The sequence below is a fragment of the Plodia interpunctella genome, chromosome 12, assembly GCF_027563975.2.
Source record: "Plodia interpunctella isolate USDA-ARS_2022_Savannah chromosome 12, ilPloInte3.2, whole genome shotgun sequence".
Taxonomy (NCBI): domain Eukaryota; kingdom Metazoa; phylum Arthropoda; class Insecta; order Lepidoptera; family Pyralidae; genus Plodia; species Plodia interpunctella.
The window spans coordinates 9928465-9950973 of record NC_071305.1 but is presented as its reverse complement, the minus strand read 5'-3'; the positions used below and the strand labels follow the sequence as shown (position 1 = coordinate 9950973).

At 32.7% G+C, this 22509-nt stretch overlaps 2 protein-coding genes across 7 annotated transcripts in view; one reads left to right on the top strand and one right to left on the bottom strand.

Annotated features, from left to right (window-relative positions):
* Window positions 1-747: 747 nt before the first annotated feature.
* On the bottom strand, window positions 748-4898 carry LOC128674318 (gastrula zinc finger protein XlCGF57.1-like). 2 transcript variants are annotated; one of them, XM_053752809.1, is made up of 6 exons: window positions 4539-4897; window positions 3359-4397; window positions 2848-3001; window positions 2325-2471; window positions 1464-1711; window positions 748-1413 (listed from the first exon to the last, which is right to left on the bottom strand). In XM_053752809.1, exons 1-5 carry the CDS (start codon window positions 4689-4691, stop codon window positions 1480-1482), a joined length of 1725 nt encoding a protein of 574 aa, XP_053608784.1. In that variant the 5' UTR covers window positions 4692-4897; the 3' UTR covers window positions 748-1413; window positions 1464-1479. The 2 variants fall into 2 exon arrangements, with proteins under 2 accessions (XP_053608784.1, XP_053608785.1); XM_053752810.1 differs by having other exon boundaries at window positions 748-1711; window positions 4539-4898.
* A 1458-nt stretch (window positions 4899-6356) lies between these two features.
* PCB (Pyruvate carboxylase) overlaps window positions 6357-22509 on the top strand; it is a 35753-nt gene continuing 19600 nt past the window's right edge. For 4 of the 5 annotated variants that reach the window (XM_053752807.1, XM_053752805.1, XM_053752806.1 and 1 more), the window contains exons 1-4: window positions 9633-9764; window positions 16325-16581; window positions 20238-20386; window positions 20793-20933. In XM_053752807.1, coding sequence (XP_053608782.1) covers window positions 16492-16581; window positions 20238-20386; window positions 20793-20933 — 380 coding nt within the window. In that variant the 5' untranslated portion in view covers window positions 9633-9764; window positions 16325-16491. Of the gene's footprint in view, window positions 6513-9632; window positions 9765-16324; window positions 16582-20237; window positions 20387-20792; window positions 20934-22509 lie in introns of those variants that run through there. The other variant, XM_053752804.1, reaches the window with a different exon arrangement.

Genomic DNA, 22509 nt, shown 5'->3' with positions numbered 1-22509 from the left:
ACCGGGAAATCTCGATAAAGTAACCCATAGCTGGTAGTTAGTTTAGTTTAATTTCCTCCCGCTTACTCGGAGCTGAGCAAATGAGCTTTTTCTTAGAGACATGGATTACAAAATCGAGTTAATAAATATTTTATTTATTTAGGGCCGACAAAGTGCGTATGCTCCTTGGTGTTCTGATGGACCGTATGCCTGTTTGTTTGCTCAGTAGTTTATAAAACGTCCTGTTCCGTCCCACAGCTGAACAAAGGTCTACTCCAAGTCTTTATAAAACGCATTTTTATTAATTTATTTCATTTTCAGGGAGACTCTGGAGGCGGAATCAAGATCAGTGCAATATGGAATCGTGTCGTTTGGAAGCCCTCAATGCGACACACCCAAGTTACCTAATGTTTACACCTATATCCCGGCCGTACGGGGCTGGATACAAGAAGTGACCGGGATTTAGGTACCTGTATATGCATTAAAATATAACACGACATAAAAACATTACATTTATATTATCTGTAAAATATATATCCATACTTTTTTAATTCCAAAATGTTCTCCCATGTACTCACAAATGTTAGAAAATAGTGCTTTTTAAACTTTCGCTTTTCGTACATCCACATACTACATATACCAACGGGACCGGTCTTAGCAATATGTATTATAATTAGCAATATTAGATATGTAGTTATAAATTGCAAAATGTCGGACTGTGAAAATAATTCGCAGATATTCGCCATATAATAATAAAATAACGGTTGCTAATTTTAAACATACTTTTAATACAGCACAACTTTTGAAGTATTTAGCTACATAACTTTTGAACGCTCTTATTATATGCAGGTGCATTACATTAAATTTAACTTAAAACTAAAATAGAAAAACAGTTTTAAAATATTTTCATAACATGTGTTACTACATTTTTAATAAAAGAGAATATTTTTAAAATTCCAAAAAGATTTAATACTTTTAGAATTACATAAAAAAATTAACAAAGTATTATTAATATTTGGCCCTCGATCGTTTTATTATATTTGCTTTACTTTGATTACAATTAATAAATAAAATTATTTTCCATAAACCATCATCTTATAGGCTAGACAAACATCCTAAGAAATTACTGAGATTATTCACAATGAAATTAGTAATTTGTTTTATATCAACAATAATTTTATTTTCATTGATATTGCTAACATTTGTTTAATTCTGTTAGCTACTTAAATAGCACCATTTTCATGTACATTTGTAACATCCACATTTTTACATTCACACACTCGACGCAGTTTCTTCGCCCACTAGTTGAGGGACGTGTACCGTGGCGGTACTTACCCCACTCATCTGCTTCAGCCCCATGTATTGTCACAACTTTTGTTATAGAAATGGCAATAAGGCATATCATTGTTTTTTCTTCGTAGACTTACTTTTTTTTACTTTTTGACCTTACTCTGCACCAGTGCCTCTAGCGGAAATGCATCCGCATTAACTTTATTATAATTAATTATTTACATCAATATCTGTTTTCTGTACATTTGTTACTGTAACATCATTATTATTGTCACTGGCAACATTTTTGTCTGTGAACGACTCGACCAAAGCTTTGATGGTGTGAGTCATGTCATCTGGTTTGTCAACGGTCAATTCTTCGAAGCGATCCGATATAAAATGTTCAGAGATGTGTTGGCGAAGCTCGGATTTAAGGCGGAAACCTTCCGTACATTGAGTACATCTGAAATGAGGAAAGTGTTTGTCAGTATCCTGAGATACAAGAATGTATAATTTATTTATAAAAATTCACAGTGTTAGAGGACAATTAACGACATAGGAGCTCGGCAGTGTTAGGGTTCGTGCACTGGGCTTGAAATAATGGTAGTTAAGCAACTATAAATATATTTAGAAAATCATTAGAGGCAAGTCAAGAAACGGCTCAACAAACTTCACCGCAGCCTTTTCTTCAAAGACCTGTGTGTAGGTGGGTCTTATAAATATATTAAAACTAAGTGGACAAATGTATATTATTTGTCATAATTTAACTGTCAAAAAAGATGACTTGTGGTCCCGTCCTAGAAAAGGACAATTTCAAATCCCCCCATGGATGTCGTACGAATCGACTAAGGGAACAATAGCATTCCCAAAGATGGTTGATGTCAGGTAAAAGTTGTAAAAGCGTAGCCAAATCTTCTTTCAATGGTTCACGCGTACTCTGGGCTTCACAGTTCCGAATGTAAACGGGACAAAGCGATGTTAAGTCAAAATATTTGTTGATGTCAAAATATTTGCTTTTCCAAGAAATTATTGACAATTCTCAAAAGAGAGACCACAAAGTGTGAAAGATGTGTAACCTATAAAGTTTGTCCCCGAGATGGGCGCGGCGATGCTTGAGCAGATCGTTGGTCTGCGAGAACGCGCGCGCGCACGTCTCGCACGCGTAGGGCTTCTCGCCCGAGTGCGAGCGGCGGTGGCGCTGCAGGTGGTAGCGGCTCGAGAACCTGGACGATTGCAACTTTTTAACTAATTTTTATAATAATAATGAGTTAAAAAATTCTGAAATCGAGCGGGAATTGAACTCACCCAACTGTCTGTCAGAGACAGTACGGCATTAGACGTAAAAGAGATGAATTAATCGGCCGGAGATGAATTATTTTTTTTGTATAAATTTATGGGAATAATTTTAATAAAATTAACTAAGAATAGTTAAAGTTTATTTTATTCATCTGTACAGGTGAAAGCTCCAAAGGAAACTATTTCTTGAGTAATAACATCACCAAATTATGGCCTGTTTGAATTGCTGCAGCAACCACAGTTTTATTTTTATTTTGTAGAATGTTTAGTGTGTATTCTCTTTTAATTTTTTTGTCTACTTACTTCATGGGGCAGTTCTCGCACTGGTACGGCTTGACGCCCAGGTGCGCCAACGAGTGTTTCCTCAGAGAGCTCTTCTTTGTGAACTTGGTGCCGCAGATCTCACACGCGAACGACCGCACGCCTGTGTGGGTTAAGCTGTGGGATTTCAGCTCTCCTGAAAGGAATTAGTAAAATAGAATATTTGTTACATTTAATTTAACATGGTATTTACAGTTCGTCTTATAAAATAAACAGTTCCACATTTTGGACATAAATTAGCTAAGAAATGTGACAGTGGAAACAAAAAATATCTTAGAAACATTGTATAAAAATTTCAATTCTATATAAGTACTTAATTTTAATAGGGCCAGAGTCCTTCTTATACCGCACAGTAGAGGCCTTGACAGAGTTTAATTATTTAACAATATTTTGAGCTCTTTAATCATTCAATATAATCAACCAATAAATGGGTTGAAAGGAACTTGAAAAATTTAATTACAAAATAGTCTGGTGAGTCATATAACTTGTATACCTTTACTAACAAATGTTTTAGGACATGAGGTGCAAGCAAAGCATTTAAGCCCAAGATGCCTTCTAATGTGTTGATTCAAATTTGTGCTCGAATCAAATCTCTTCCCGCAAGTTGGACACAAATATGACCTCTCTCTCGTATGTATTTTTACATGTGTAGTCAATGTTGACATGTGAGTGAATGCCTTCGAACAAATAGGACACACATGTGGCTTAATTTTGTTATGTTTGTTCATGTGTTCGCCAAGAATGGCCTCCGTGATGAATGCTTTACCACACAATGTACATTTAAAAGGTTTATTATCTTCATGACTCAGTTCATGCCGTTTCAAATGGCTTGTTTTTTTGAAAATCTTATTACATATAGAACATGACAATACTCTGCCTTTTTTTGTGTGTATCCGCATGTGAGCTGCGAGGGCATTCATAGATTTAAAATCAGCAGTGCAACTATTGCATTTGAAACTTTGGTTTGTGTCATTTTGGTTTATTTCCACCATGCATTGTCTATTGACTTTTTTGTTGTGTGAGACTAGATGCTTGACATATTTAAAATGATGTCTAAAAGTCTCCGAACACAGTATACATGTGTACAAGTTTTTGTCGTGCCGTAATTTATTATGTCTGGCTAACTTGTTCTCTGTTTTGTATTCTTTGTTGCATATTTTACATTGGTATGATATCGGTTTGCAGAGTAAACTAAAATGTTCATCCAATTTGTATGAACTATCAAATAAGTTTGAACAAATTTTGCATTCAAATTTTTTAGCAGGAATTTCTGATTTCAATTCTTCATTTGATGAGCATTGATGATATTCAGATTGAATTTTTGCTTCTGTATCCACAAAATCTACTTCCAACGTATCACTGTTCATGTCATTCTCACTTTCTAATTTTACTGCTAAACCAGAATCATGTCCAAATTGAAAGTGTAACTGATAATCTATTCTCTCCGCCAATTTTTTGAATTCCCAAAAATTTATGAGACATTCATAACAATTTCTGCACATTTCTTTAGGTAAATTGTCTTCCTGATCAATCTGTAAAAATAGGTTTGATAAACTAGTATAATAACTAATTAAAATACTGAACGAAGTGAAGAACTAAACTCAAGACTCACAAAACTCGAAGGGTTATTATTTTTTTACTATATTTGATGAAAACGAAACTATTTTACGTACCATTATTGATGTAGATGATGTCAACATGGTAAACAAACTCTCGACATTTGTTTTATCCGTAAAAATATCAAACATTTTGTCAGTGAACTCATTGAGACAAGTGCGGCATCTTCCAAATAGTTTATTTCGGCCTAAAAGGTCTATCGTGGCCATTTTAATGTAAGTACTGAGCAGATAACACCACGACGTTATTATTATGAAGCAAACACGGACAATCGTTTGATTGAATCTTCTTTTTGATTTTGATCAACCAATTGAACAAATAACGAACAAAACTCCTAGAACAAAAACATAAAACAAACAACAATCAACCTGTTGGCTGTTGGTTGAATTGAATAGTGATGCCGATAGACAGGTCGATCGCTTATCGATAGATTATCGGTGTTGTAAATCATTTCACTATGCTAAAATGGCTGTTGTATTCACTTTGATCAGTGTGAGTGCAGATGTTTAGCAATTGAGGGTGAGTAGTGTCCAAATTCTTGTTTTGTGGCAAGTAGGTATGGACGCACAACGAGAAGTGCACTGAAAGAAGTATTAAACGTTGTTGTGTCTGAAACCGAAGAAGTTTTGCTCGGAGCTAGATTAACAGAAGACCCATTCATGGCGCAAGCTACCAACTGTTGTCTTCGGTCCAGTTTGCAATTTTTTGTACAACAATACGAGCGCCAGATGCTAAAAACTTAACAATGTACCTGTCACGTTACTGCGCAGCCAACTTGCACTAATCAATTGCTGTCCACACATATTTTCTCCTAATCACTAATTACCTGCACTAATCACTAATCAAAATTAATACAGGCCTACAGAGTATGTAAGGTTTCACACTATGCTATCATAATATTGTGCCTTGCTACAATACTTCTACACTATTTGTACTATTTTCATTAGTGACGAGTAATAGTATCACTTTAGTCCATGAATCTGTGTGTGACGTGTTTCTTCTTTTTCTTGAAAATCTGTAGGATTTCTCAAAGGAGGTTAACAGAACAGATAATTTCTAAGCAGAACATAGGAATGTACCACTATATCTTGTAATGCACTTACGGTTCTTGGAAGTGCGATCTCCAGTTTTATCTTTTTATAGCTTCGTGGTGATTAAATCGAATTTTCGAATCAATTTCAACTATCGATAGATCTACTATCGATACTTATGTATACATCACTAGCTGTAATGTGACAGTATTTTGACAGTGGCATATCGTAGGGCTCAGCCGTTGCCCAACAAACATTTTAACTGACAATACCGTGCTCGAGAGAAAAGATTTCAAAATTTTATATTTTACACTCATTTTCATATATATGAAAATTATAATTATTTGTATGAAACAAATATTCAAAATTTTACGATGAGAAACAATTATTTTCAAAATTTCCAAGAAAATAAAGTAATTTCCAGGAAATATTGCAATTTTTCTATTCTGGTATTCATATTATATCAACCGACGATAGATAAAACAATATTGTCGTATCTTTCATTTCTCATTTCGCTCATACAAAAATGAGATAAGAGAAATAAAACAAAGCACTGACACATTATGATCTATCTCTCATCGTGTGCAAGTGGTTTTATAACTGAAATGTTAAATTAATACCTAAATTACGTAGATACGGGCTGCCCCGCGCCAGTTGTTTCTTGTGCATCTTGAGCAGGAGGGGCCTTTCTAAATCTATGTTGGTCAGCGGGCAGCATTCAGGCAGTATCTCGTGTGACTAATGCTGTCAATGTCATTGTCAAAAAAGTTTCTGTTCCATTCATTCTACTTGTTCTATCCACCCCCGCCCTCCACCTTCACCCTTCACTCGTCACGATCCATTCACTCCACTTGTCATCAGTCACCTTGTGTAATCAATCGTCGTTACCTATCTACATGATTAAAAAGTGTTAACAAAAAGTTAATAAAAACAAATAGTTTTCATTGCAAATTAAACTCTTCATTTTTTCCATCTTTTGTCTACTATCATCAGCAGCAGGTGTGTAGCTAGTCTTATTTTATTAAAGATAAAAATCTATTTTTAAAGTTGAAGATTTATAAATTTTATTATAAAAAATTGTTTGTTTGGACATTTATTTTCTATCTAATTATTACCATGGACATTTATCTTTCTACTTACATATCTATTGTATTACCCAATTACCATACTTATTTGAAGTTTAAAATTTATTATTTATATATATAGGAGATATAGGAAAATTACATATTAGGTACTTAGACATGTAAAGAGTACGACCTAGTATAGTTCCTTACGCATGATGGTATAGTTAAATAGGTATTTTCTATAGAAACAATGTAGGTAGATGAATAATTTTATACAGTTTATTAATGGTTATTATACATGTACTAAAAGCCATGACAAGTATATGTGTATAGATTTTTTTTAATAACTTAAGGCAATGTTTAAGGATATGTAAGTATAATTTATTTTTTTTATTAGCAATCTGTCCCTGACATACTAGCTAAGTTAAGTAAAGTAAGAAGATTGATTTCTTATGTGATCCATCCAAACTTAATTTAAACCATTAGGCTGGGCACCTTGGGCTGTTGGTGAAGCGACTAAATAATAAAAACATATAAAAAAGTAAGTAAGTACCTATGTGAAAACCGAGTTCATCAGTTCAATTATTTTATGGTGCTAAGTCCAATTTTTTAGTTTAATGTAGGTATAATAATAATATAATAATTTGAAATATAAGACAAAGGTTTTCTGAAAAAAATACAGAAAATGTAAAAGTAGTTTTAAGAAAATAAAAAATTTGAAATCTTTCAAATTGTAAACAAAATTTTATGTCAAATATAAAACCACATTAACGTCATGTCATGCTGTTATTTGTTACCATGTGAGTGTATCATTACATCACATTTTACTTGCAATCTGGTTCAAGGTTGGCAAGTCTCTTTTTCAATCTGTTTGCCCATTACTTATGTCTTAAAGGGCTTGTAATGTTTATATATCAATTTCATTAGCAATTGTGTTCTTTTGAAACATTTATTTAAAAAAAAAACTACTTTTGGAAAATAAAATACCATTTTATGATTAGGACAACTGGTGCCAATTAAATTGGGAAGAAGACATTTTAGAAAAGTTAGGTACTTACTATATAATATAAAATTTAAAGTGAAAAAATTTGAAATATGACATTAACTTTTTCTATAGGTGCTGTACAAAGAAAAAAAGAAACAAACATCTTCATTTTTGTATTTAGAAAATAATAAAAAACAATTAATACTTTGCTGCGAATAAAATGTTATTTGAAAAATTATTTATTTGCAAACATAGTATATATACATACAATACATTAATCGTCAAGATCAAGATATACATTCTAATGTATTCTCAAAACGAATAACATCATATCATATTCTTGTCAGATTAAAAAAATATTATATTATGATTATTATCACATACAACCAGTAACAAGCTACCTTTGTAAATATAAACAATTTAAAGCAATAAGAAAATCCCCAACATTAGGAAAAAAAAATGTTATCAAAATGTCATTTGACTTACTAATTAGTACCTACACTGACATAAATTCAATTCACATAATGAAATTATATACTTATTGCTGAATTGTTACAACATACTGAGGTTATGTAATGGGGAAAATATGATTTGTTGTGTTGGAAGTATCTGCATAATACCGGTTTACCCTAATCATTTACATTATTGTGGGCTTATATTGAATCTAAGTAAATTATTTTACAAAATTATGACAACATTAAAAAGTTTATTTCGATAACAACTTCAACACGTAAAGATTGCATGTATAAAGGTGTCAAAACATTTTTTTTTTGTTGTTTATGTACGAAATAAAACTTTTCAATAAATTTATTTGTAACGGGGACGCCGGCACAATTCCAGGCCAGGTCCGTCCGTCCAGGGGAGGCCATGCATTAGCATGGCCAAAGAGAAACAATTGTCATTACACAACTCTATTCATTGGATCTTTAACCTTTGACTCAATCAAACAGGTAAACATTGTTATTCGCGATATTTTTCCATTTGCGATAACTGCTATAACATACGCTAATTGTTACGCTGCACGGGCACGATTCCTTTGCCAAAAAGTCAATGCCTACACACACATGTATTATAAATAATTTTATTCATGTCTGTAGTCTATTTTAGTTCCGGCTCCTTGGCACGAGAAGCCCGTAAAATGGTTAATCTTTTTTTTATCATATATTCACGAAGCTGGAATTTATATCCTGCGTCACGATGTTAAAATGGTTCGACTTTTGTTGCAGTTCGGTGAGGAGACATACATTAATTTTAAATCAATTGTCTCCGATTAATTGTAAAAAAAGGTACTCACATATAAGATAACACTTTTAAAGTTTAAATACATTTGAATAATTTTACTTTTAAAACAAATTTCACGGATCAATTCAAAAACATGTTTGAATTATCTGATGTGTACACATACTTTTCATAATAAAATTGACATTAAGCAGACGAAAAGTAGGGATCAGAGGCTATAGATAAGTTAACTCAACATATATGACATCATAATGGACACTTATACAAGGGCTAAAATTAAAGTCATAGGGAGATAGATATTTAAGTACCTTCACAAAAATAAAATTGGGCATGGTAAGTGATAATGCAATTTTTTTGTGAAAATTTTAAATCTCACGATAAAAAGTTATTTTATTTGTTATTGGTTTTATTAATTATCAACTTAATCATCAAAAAAAGAATAAGAAGACTTTGTAATCTTAAGACTGTGAACTTTGTAATCAATTAATCAACTGATTTATTATAATCTGGATAGTCAATAGGTACCTGTAGGATAAGTTATTATATGAATTTGTAACGGTCGATATTACAACAAATGTGTTAGCGTCGTGGATTTTTAATCAGCCATAATTTTACATCTGACGCTTAAGATATCTAGTTCTAATATCGAAAAAGAGTCAAAATTATTAAAAAAAAAAGACTCACAGACAAGACATTCATATAACTAGTCGATGAAGGTAAATAATGGAGAAACATATAAAAAATATATTTGTGATTTATTTATCCATTACTTATCCAGGGCTTAGTTCTGTCCTAATTACGCAACAGATATAACCATTTGCCATTGAACCTTCTGATAACGCTGAGCATGGCTGGATGACCTGTTTCGTTCCGAACTATGTACATTAGCTCAGTCTCGTGCCGGTGGCCGTCGAGGTAGGACGCGTGTTCTCGTTGCTATCGTTTGTTTACGTTTAACTTCAGGTATGTTTCTTAAATTAACTTAAAGATTTTTATATTGAGTTTGTTTACCAAGTAAAATTTTATTTTAGGCATGACAGTATAATAGAAATTGAATTTCATGAGTATTGGCCATAATCATTTTAAGATATTACCAAAGTATGGGCAAAAATATTATCAACAATGTTGTTCATTTCATTCGATTTTTAATTTGTGACTCTTAAACAATACGTAAAGTTTAGATTTTTGCGCAAACTTTTGCGTCGTACCAAATCTACTACTTAGTTCGTGTCATACAAAGCGCCACTGACGATTACCAAACAAGTATATAGTCAGTAATTTGTGACCAAAGTGCGATGATAAAAAATGATGTCTTGTGACGTGATCCCCGGGATTGACTTTTGGACATCGGATTGTATTTTGATAGGTACCTTCTTTGTATTATCTGGTAGCGGTGATAATAATTTTCACATTCATTTTACTTTTTCTTATTAATAAAAATAAGAACCTCTATTTATTTTTAACTACTTCGGGGCTTCTCTCCCGTGGGAATTTCGGGATAAAACTCTCTCCACATGTTCCGGTCCTTTGCGACGTGAAGGGTTGCATGTATCTTGGTATCCAGAACAACGTTTATTTGGTCACCATAGGGTCTAAATAATAAACTATGAAACAAATAATATTAAACTTTCCTAATTTCTTGATTTTATTATGAACTAATGATATCCTTCGGCTTTGCATTATGTACCTACCTATTGCTAACTTAGTTCATCTTACTTTTGAATCTGATGATGTTCAATAATGGATAACCTAGTTGTAGCTTGTAGTTCGCTTCGTCGTGAAATTTCTTATGAAGACCAAATACAAGTCATATAAAAAATATATATTTTACTTCACATCATTCACTTGTAGAAAAATGATCTTTGAACGTTTATAGCGTGCAAGCGACTTGGTATGTACCTAGATGTGTTGATTATCCCCATAAACCAAAATTTTTCATTTACCTGCATCCGGATCCAATCCAGTTTGATAATCTGGCAAAGTCAACAAACAGGTAACAGGGTCGTTGACCGGCATTGGCACTGATTCGGTGTTGCTAAATAACGCACGTGACTTGCTTTACTAAACAATATCCGAGGAAGTCCATTTGACTGTTATCCATTTGCACATTTTAAATTTTGTGTCAAATCTAAATTCATAAATGTATTTATTTGACTCTATTTCACACAATTACAAAAAAAAAATAACGAATGGTAGACTTGACGCCATATGACATTTTCTACCAGTCAACCTTATGATCAAACAGAGACAGCATTGTGGTAAAAATGAAGTGCATCTAAAAATAGAAAACTTACTCACCTAATACATACTAATAATACAAATAAATAAAATGAGAAGTGTTGTAGGATGTACTTACTAAATCCATGAAATAAAAGAAGTTCATAAAATAAAAAAATAAATAAAAAATTTTCAATCCACATGAACGCACTGCTGGCTCAATCCTTTTTTCGCGCGTTTACATTCTACAATAAATGTCATTTGAGCAGCGCTGGTGGTTTACCAAATGGTCTGTCTGTCTCACTATTTACGTCACTGTTTTGGCCCATTGATTTTGTATTGTCTACATTTAATTCAATTATAAACTGTATTTTAGGATATAATTCTCCTGGATGATTAAAAAACAGATATTGCTAAGCTTATATTATACAAGTGCAAGTATAGTTTTTGTAATTCGCGATTTTCACTTCTTAAATCGTGGTCATCGAGTCCTGATGATTTAAATAAGACCGCTGCTGTGATCCATAACTATAATCGTCAACTAGCTTTGCCCTTATTTCGACCTTGCAAAATAGTAACTCTTGACAGAGATAAATAATGACTTATCGCCGTCGTTTAGATACACGTAATGCTTATTAAAATATTCTGCGTGGCAAGATAAAAGTGGTTGGTAAATAATATTTAATTTAAATGAATGAATTAAGTGCGAGTGAGACATAAATTGTATCAATGGTCGCTAGCTTTTCCTTGTGGATTGTACAGGATGGAACGTAGTTACGAGCTCATTGCGAATTGTTCGGTTTTGACTACTGCAATGCCTTCCGGAGAGTGGAGCAATATTAGGACATCTCATCGCAATTAGCTTGACCTTTAGATTACAATTATCTTTCTCGCATCAAAACATCTAAGGTTGAGCAATGTTCAAAAAACGAGGGCCAGTATAATTTTTCAATTTGTTCATTTGTTGACTAGAAGGCACTGAGTTTTTGATTCAAATGGTTCGGTTGTGCGACTACTTGGTCATTTAAGTTAAAATCTTTTGCTTAACCTTAGTCCTTAAGTTTTGATGCAAAAAAGATACCTATGCTAACTAATATTATAAATGCGAAACTATGTTTGTTACCTCTTCACGCTTTCTCTACTCAACGAATATTGCATACCTATATGTATAGGTATGCAAAATTTCAAGAAGATTCTCTAGTCCTTCTCCGACTCCAAACTACATAGTTTGGAGTCGGAGAAGGACATAGGGTAACTAAGACCCTATGTCCTTCTCCGACATAGAACAGGGTTAACTGTTGCCGTGGGAAATTCACGCGGGCAAAAGCTAGTGTAAACTATTTGAACAATGCATTATCGAAGAGGACTTGTGATTAGTAATCCAAGCATTAAAAATTTGTTTTTATTTCTAATACAGTACAATTAGTGAGTGAAACCCACATCCGATTGGCATGATTTGATCTGAAACAATCAAAGGAAGCCTGAAATATCTGACCAGCTGCAATCACGTAGCATTGTTTTGTTCTCAAAGACATTGTGTACAATTGCAACTGTACGTAGTGATTATATACGACCATTATGTAAAATTCTATATACTCTTTACGTATATGGTTGTGTTGAGATAACATCACAAGTAAAAAGATTTTACCAGATGTATCAAAAGTATAAAAATATAAAATATGAGAAATCACAAAGATAAAATATTGCAAATAAAATTTGTACTGCTTCGCATTCCGACCAAAATTCGAAATAGCGTAGAGGAATTTCATCGGTTTCATCAACGGTAATTTGCTTTCATTTCTGTGACCCAAGATTAGGGTCCAGTTTATTATTTAATTATAAACGTTTTATAACAGTAGTTAGTATAAAATTGAATACAGTATTTTTTATACCATAATAGAACTCGATATTTCTCCTTCCTTTATATCATTACTAATACTTGTAATGACCGCAGTCACATGACTATCATTCAAGCCTGTGGTTTCGTGTTGTGCTTATATTCTGTGAATGTAGTTATTATTGTTAATAACCATAAAATTAATAGAATGATGACAATCGACGATAGAAAAGAAATAATATGACGTGCATTAACGTCATCTTGATGAATAACTATGAATATTTGTTGGACTTTCATTATTCTCTGTATTAATTTGACTTAATCGTCTCTACGTGTTCATTCATTGAAAAGTTTATCCAATTTTTAATCTTTACACATTATAAAAGTCCCCTTGACTGTCTGTTTATATAAACGCGATAAACTCAAAAACTACCGGGCGGATTGTTGTACTGTTAGTTATCATTTCCGCCATTAGATAGTGTGATTTCTGTGGAAGGTTTAGGAAACTGGAGTGAAGACGAGACACAGGCTTGCTCTAAATGGCTTACTATAGTCGTTTATAAATTTAGCAAAACATAAAATATATGATGAATGTAAATACAATTATAATAACAATAATCACATGTGTGAAGATTGCGTCGATGGAGATAACTGTGGTCTGTTCATTTAAGCTATAATTATAATATGATATATAATTAAGAGTGTCTGGTTTTGGGTGAAGACTCAAGTTAAAATGTTACAAGTCTAAAGATAACTCAAACTCAAACTCAAATATCTTTATTGCAGTAACTGTGTAGTACAAGGTGTGGCACATACAATACAATAGTTTCAACAGTTTACCCTTTCAGGCATGCAATATTAGCGTTATGTTACACTTATAACACATACTATATTTCTATATATGGGTACGTGCAGTACTTACAAATTAAACTGTTTGAACAACTTATAAGTAATTTGTCTTTGCACACGATATAATTATTTATGGAATACATACCAATTTATTCTCGTAAGGTACGAGTATTATATTCATAGTATTCATCCAAATTATAAAACACATGGTCTAATAACCAAGCCTTAAGCTTCAGTTTGAATAAGTGATTATTTTGGATACATTTGATATTTTCAGGTAAATGGTTAAGTATATTTATTCCAGAAATATAGGCACTTTTTTTATACACTTCATTATTTACAATGGGAAGATACAAATCATTTTTATATAAATTTATTTTAAAATAAATAAAGGTCTTTGACTTCCTATTAAATTGACATTATTTTCAAAGTATTGAATAGTTTTTTTGAATGATAAAGGTAGAAAGACAATTTATGCAGAATTAGCAAATCAATATCGACAAATACTCTGAAATTTGCAAATACATATGCGACCATAATAGGCCAATGAAAACTTGTTGTATACATCGGTATAATGAGCATAGCATTGTTGTGTATCGATAGATGCAAATGAGTACCAACCAGTACCTACATACACATAACTCTTTAGCGTCTGTTATTTCCAATTTAGATTTGTTAGCTGGTATTATTTCGTTTTCTTAAAAGGAAAAATCATGTATTAGAATATTTAGAGCAAAAATACAGCAATTGAAGGACGGGACTTCATATAGAACCAACGAAGCCATACTTACAAAGTCGCGAAGATTAATTTGCCAAAAAACTAAGATTGAAACAGATATAGATTCCTATAAGAATATCGTTAAATGCTAAAGGTAAATAAGTGGTATTTTACGATCAAGATTGTACGGTCCAAAGTTCAATTTGTTGTTGAACGGACATATTGGCGTTGAGAAAATTAATGGTGCGAATCTACTATTATTGACTGAATCTATTCTTAAAGTAGCTGTTTTTTTTATTTGTCGTGTATTTTATTCTTGATAGGTGACAGTTGTGAATAATTTATTATAATGTCTATTATTTTTAAATTGCAATGATATTTTTTGTATTAATTTTTATTTTCATATTGACCATATTTTTTGTTTCGTTTCAAATCATGTCTCTATCTAATAAATCTCGTATGTGTCAATGAAGGTCAAGCATTGATCTGTCGTCGTTTGAGATGTTTAATGCATAACAATATTTGGTAAAAGAACTGTTTCAGTTTTTTGTATCAAATCTTTTTACAGTTTTGACAAATGGCTTTATCAACATGCCTTATACATACAATACATACAATTATCACAATATATTTCGTGCAATACATACAATTATCACGACTCACGAGCGTGCTACTTTATATAGTTAACGCCACTTATTCAATAAAGTTTTATTATTTCCTTATCGGATTATATAATTTTGGAAAGTATTTTTATTGAGAGATCAAATAGGTAATAGAACAACTGAATTTTGAGAATTATGCATATGTAAATCTTTAAAGTTAAGATCCTAAATATTATCAAATACTTAATTGTTTGCATATTTCATAAATTTATGAAAAAAAAAACTACTGTCATTTTAAATGTATTTTAGGGTACTGGCTCAAGTTAATTATAAAAACGTATGTTAATAACGTAAATACGATTGTCTTTACCGTTAAGTATTATAAGATCTAATAAAACAAGTATTATGTACACATTAACTACAAATGGTTTAATGTGTAAACAATGTGATTTCGGTCGTCTCGCCAATTTGTCAGTGAAATGAACGTGACTAACGCTCAGTTAAATATATTTTTTAATTAATATATAATCAACACTCGGATCACAATCATAACCTGTTTACTGGTTGATATACCTTTTGACTATGTACATTATGTACTTTTATATATTATTAGAAAGAAAAAAAAAACATTGTAAGAAACAATAATGGTAAGCCGATCTGGCATGATAGGGACCAACACTGTTCAAATGAGTTTCTTTCGGCATTTCTTCTCAGCAGTGGTCGTTCCGAAATGCCAGTAGTTTGTAGCTTGTGAGAAATAACTATAAATATTGACGAGAAAAAGTGCCTGTGAAGGTCTAATTTCTGAATAAATGATTTGAATTTGATCTGAATTTGAATTTGCTTCACGTAAAAACAATGCTGAATGAACATAATATACCTACACACTACATACATATTGTATTGTTTGTTTGTTTTAAATGTTTCAAAGTAAATCTCCTGAATTACTTATTCTATATGTATTATTATTATGTCCAGATTTGTTTACTTAAATAATCTGGACATTGTAAAATCGTAAACCATTAAATTAATAAAATCGTAGGGAGTAAACGTTTGGCTATACCGCTTCCTCATGGTCATGGCAGAAAGGGCAATATGAGTTGGCATGACACCTAAGTACATGCCGAGGACCGTGCGAAGTCGAGGAGGAAGAGAAGGAAAGCAGTCCGATGCTCAATGGCGACGGAAGGAACTAGGAGAACGCTAAGATGACAGAGAAAAATACATAGATATTATAGATAAAATATAAAAATAATGTTTTCTAAAATTTATTTTTAATTCTTCTATTTCTTCTTTCCAGATAAGGTGACGCGCCGGGACCAGACACGAAACTATACAAAAATATCGATATTCTAGTCAATTCATTTAAATATTTCGAAATGAAATAAGTGAAATAGAATTAAGAGTATATAATATTTAATTCCGTACTTATTACTTTTACTCAAGTTCGTCAGTAAGGTGTACAAAATGCAGATCCTTAAAGCGAGGTTCGCGCTGCGCACATCCGCCTCCCAGATCCAAGCATGGTGTTGCGCGAAAAGTCGCACCGCCGCCACAGTGAGTGATTATTTTCCAACAAGTTGTTTCATCTTTACTAGGCCTACCGGATGTTTATTTATTTTTATTCAATACATAATATTTACATTACAGATATACTCCAATGCAATAGCGTACTTAATTAAGGTTACACAATACCCTATAACTATATTGTTGTTGAGACAATACGCGATGCGACGCGGCGCGACGCGGAAATACGAAAATAACAAATATATAAATATTCATACTACATGTCCATATTTATCATGTGGCCGATTTTGATGAAATTTGGAATAGATATATGTAGATAAGGACCCGGGGTCAAACTGCGGGTAACAGCTAGAATATAAAGGACACTGTAATAAACATTACATTTGATATTTTGTCGTCGCCACTTTGTTTCAATGAAGACGCGCGACTTATGTCCGCCCGTCTATTCTCAAGCTTGTCAATGTCTGGACAAAACTTATGCTCACTTAGCCATTGCAAATTAAAAATCACAGCTTGCTTTTCACCAATTTTCCATTAAAATTGATTTATTTTTCCTCTATTTATGTTTTATCGTCTTCTACGATGATGGAAATAAAGTAATAGGGCATCATATCAGTAAGTGCATCGGCGAGTACTTTGTCCACGTGCCGCATTGTTACATTACCATCGATTAATGCTATCTACCAGATAAAACCCATCAGAATTTAATCGAGGATTACAACTCGTTAATATTGAGTATTAACGAGTTAATTAATTAATTTGTTTGAATCTTTGGCAGGAAATCTACTGTTTTGCTTTACTTACTAGTTGGCGCTGTTGACGTGCGAGGTCCTATCATTATGGCTGACATTTGAAATAAAATGTTTGCGCTATCAACTTTCTAAATCTTGACATTGGCTAAACGATGGAACAATAAAATTTAAAAGCGAAGTGAAGATAATTTTTCATTAGAGTATATTTAATAAGAGTATTCATATGAATAAATGTTCCTTGACCGCGCCATCATGTGTATCTTGATGATCTTCTGAATTTTGTAATGTCAACAAAACTTTGTCCACTTATTGACCTGTTGCATAATATCCATTAGAATTCATGTATGCCATCACCAGTTGCTGACCTCACAGTTAGCATAATCTGGTCGTTGAACTTACACAAAGCACTAAAACTTGTTCTATCTCTTTCATTATTCTATTTACAATAGTCTGTCTCTTTCTAACAGTTCTAATTATCACGTTAGTCTATAACAAAGGTGTATTTAATGTTTTGATAAGAGTTGACTGTTCATTGGATAGTGTTCGTCTGATAGCAAATAGTGTCGTATTGTCTGTAGCTCTGTAAATATTTAAGTACATAATTTCAAAATCTCCGTTTGCTTTGCTCTGTATAATTTTGGTATATTTTTTTTCTGTCTGGTATAATTTCACTTTAATACTGTAATTATAATAATAGTACATATACCAAGCATTTCTAACGAATTCTGTAATTGACCTTTCTTGTAAGTTCTTAATAAGTTTCTTATTAATTTTCTAATTACCCATTGTGACGTTATTGAATTCGTAAAATAAATAAAGCTCGTTTATAATACTAGTTTACTATAACAGTAGAGGTATAGCAAGGTGGTTCCTTACCATATAATAGTTAATTATGTAAGAGTAAATGATAATTAAGACTATAGATAATTTCTTACAAATTATAAAAATAAGTCCCCCTGTCATATACATGTCTGTATGAACGCGATAAACTCAAAAACTACGGGACAGTTTTTGTACGCCAATACATAGTGCATACCCGAGCGAAGCCGGGACGGGCCGCTAGTGAAAGATAAATTTAATTTTTATTTATGCATACAAAAAATTTAAATGTTATTTGTTTAGATTATTGTTGAAGTACGACTTGCCAAAGAACAAGAATATTATGTACTATTTATACGAGATTAAATTTTTTAATATATGTATAAGACCTATATTTGATAATTGACGTCCTTGGAGAAAAGGCTGCGGTGAAGTTTGTTGCGCCGCTTCTTCTGCACCTGCGCTTTGGAAGCCGGCAGTAGACTTAGTTTAAGTATTTTTTTACGTCAATAAGTTATATCTATCATCCTAAATTGAATAAAGAATTTTGAATTTGAAACGAGGATCAATTTCGACATGATAAAATTTTACTAATGAAGGAATAAAAACGCACGTAGAGCTAAAATGCACTTGGCATTTTAGCTACCGACGTTAAAGATTTATCTCGTGTAATTTGACGACGTTTTGTTTGTTTTGCGAATATTTTTTTAAATCCAACCTTATCACAAATCCACAATATTGGCTTTCGATTCGATAAATGTAGAGGTGTGTGGGCGTAATCATTATCGTGTCCAATGTCCGAAGATGGGCTGATAGCAGTATTTGTTGTCCGTTCGTGTATGAGGATAATTGGACATAAATCGTCAAAACATTGAAAATAATTGTATTTTTTTTTATAAATTTTCCTGGTTTTGGTATACGTTTTGGAAAAAAATTCATAACTCTATACAAACCTCCGATTTCGGAGTCAAAAAGCATTTATAATATACTTTAATGGGACCGAAGAAATAAGTAAATCTCGTAATTAATAAAACTGATTAATTGAAGCGACATTTAGTTAACATGTTTTATTATTGAAGTACCTTCATACATTTTGTTATTCACCCAGTCGATTAGTCAATTGCATGTAATGTGACTGTAAGGATGTTGTGATTGTCTGTAAAATAAATAAATAAATATACACTTTCTCCACCCATCTAGGCATCTAAGGATACCACGGAACTTGTATCCAGTGCAGTGATTTTGAATATATATAAAATTAAAACTATGTTAACTAACGTCACTTACGATACATATTCGTACCTAATCTATCTAGGCATGTCTTAGTAGAATATAAACATATGGAAGTCCTTGTCACCCAAGAATGCTCTTTGTTAACTGGCCTTATTAACCTTCTAATAAAAACGTGCGATATATATAGATACATAGTAACTGTAGACCGTATCGTTTTGAGCTGCAAGGCAATTTGTTACGCAGGAGATATGCTAACAACAAACCGATTCATCCAGTCTCATCAATTATCTTCACGCACAGAGCAAAATTTATCATCGACAAATTATATTTTTTATGATATCTGAAATCATTATCATCATTACAAGACCAATAACAGCTCAAGATTGGACGAAGAACTTACTGCTTTCCCTTTGTTTGGTATCCCTTCTATCTATAAACAATCGGCCCACTTTTCCATTTTATAAGTTTAGCAACTCTTTTTACGGCCTTTATAAATCACTTCTATAATTTTTATTTCATATCAAGTCATTTATTGCAGTAACAGATGCGCAAGGCTTGCAGTGAGCCAGTGAGAGCTATACGACAAATAATTTATGCATGCAGTTGGAAATCATTTTAAATCACTTCATGGTATAAAACAAAGTTGCTTCCCTCTGTCTGTCCCTATATATGCTTAGATCTTTAAAACTATGCCACGGATTTTGATGCGGCTTTTTAAATATAGGTACAGTGATTTAAGAGGAAGGTTTATATATATATAACATGTATGTAATGTTTCACCCGTGCGAAACCGGGGCGGGCCGTTATTTATTACTAAAAATATCTATCTTAACCAGGCGTTGGGTTACAACAAAAAAAATTACATACTGCTCTAATTTCCAGGACTCAAAAGTAGTAGAATACAAGCCGATACGGAGCGTGCTCGTCGCCAACAGAGGAGAGATCGCTATCAGAGTGTTCCGAGCATGCGCAGAGCTGGGCATCAGATCCGTGGCCATTTACAGCGAGCAGGATCGCTTGCAGATGCACAGGTTTTACAACTACCTTATAAGTTAGCTTAGACAAGCATAAGAGTGCGTCCATAAATTACATGAGGTGTTGAAACAGTGGAGGGGGTTGAGTCGATTCTCACCTAATGTCATCAGGCGGATGGTGAGGAGGTCAGGGTTATCAGAAAATGACAAAAAAGCAGCTCCTCATGTAATTAATGGATGTTCCTAAGATGTACGACATTGATCTATTTATTCTATAAAAGGACATTAACAGGAAAACAGATAACATGTTAGATATAATTTTTTGGTACACATTTGAATCTCATTACCAACCAATCTGAGAACAGGCATATGTACTAGTAAAACGAGTACTTTGAAACTCATATATTTCTATTAGCCACTACTTGGAACCGTGTCTTTAAGAACTTCATATTTCTTCCAACAGACAAAAAGCCGACGAGTCGTACTTGGTCGGCAGAGGCCTCCCGCCAGTGGAAGCCTACCTCAGTATTCCAGAAATTATCAGAGTAGCAAAGGAAAATGATGTGGACGCTGTGCATCCTGGCTATGGATTATTGTCTGAGAGGTAAGTGTCATCATCTTATTTTTTACAGCCATAAAATCTACCTATATAATTAAATGAAGTTTCCTAGCTCTATGGATTAACTAGTGATAATTTTAGACCTTAGATATCTGAAAATATATGTAAAATGAAGTGTGTAGGACTCAGTGTCGATCCCTGTGCAACACCCTAATTTAGATATTGAATTTTATTTTGTCAACGTATAACATTACCTCTTGCCTTGATTTTTTACACATTTAAACTGTTCACAAACGTATACTCGCATTATGTACATTAACTATGATGTAAGTAATCAGGCTACATTATGTGAGAATACGTCAGAAGCCTTTGATAAATCACGGCTATTATGAAAGTCGTTTGACGTAGTTTATTTGAGTTTTCTTATGCACATATTAAACTATATACAGCCTATAACTTGTAGGCATTTCTCGTATCCTATGTTTAAACAGTATCCTATGTTTAAACAGTATCAAATTTAAACAATCCTACATATTTTTTCTGAATATTTTCATTGAGGACAAGCGCTCCTTTTACTCCTGTGGCGATTTTTGTATAAGCTATGTTTATAGCAACTTAAATTCTCCCCTTTTACATTTCATAAAATATTATTTCCCAAGCCGTTTGCAAATAAATATAGAATAATTTATTATGATTAAATTGGGGAAATTCCAGTTTACCTAACACAATAAGTAGGAAATCGTAAATCCTCAAATGAAGGTCGCGGATATAGCCCCCTTTTGGCACACCTACGTATTGGCCTAGTAAAATATTGGTCTACAAACATTTTCCTTATCAAGTATTGAACGCCAAGTCTGCCACTTCGTGTGGGGCTTCGAGTAATTATGTACTTGTATATGGATGATTAAGAATGTATTTGTTACTTGATCCAAAGTCTTGTTTGTCGAATCTTTAAAATTGTGTAATAATTCAGTTCTCTGATTTGAGTAATAAAATACTTACATAACTCCAGATAAAATGTTAATAAAACACACATAAATTTATTGTTTAGGTTAAATATTTTTAAGCTAAAGATAAATATGGTATATTTTCCATAAGATTATGACAACCCTTGACCTTGACCAGATACTTATCACGACGACCTTGTGTTATGGTTAATACAAAACTGAAAAAATATAATGTTTATTTTATTAATTTTATATAATTGTAAAATTAAATTTAAATCAATATTGTTTAATACTACAATAGTATTCAAGATATTTATTAAATTCCAATGTTACACGAATGATTATGGTATCCCTACTTTTTGGGTAGTATAAAGTGCCGTGACCGTTGCACTAGGAACTAGTAGAGGAACTACTGTGAACAAAGGGAACATTCTGGCCAACATATATCGAAGCATTACAGAATTAAGACCATCAGGCAATTTTTCTGGTCAATTTTTTTGACATACAGGTACCTATTTATCAAAAAGCTACTGAGAACTGGTATTTCGTCACTGCCACTGCTTAAAAGTAATTGCGAAACTTATTTCAGCACGCCTACGCAATAATCAGATGTGCTAGGAATGCGTGTCTATGCGTGCAGTCAGTAGCATACATCATAGCAACAGATCTAGATA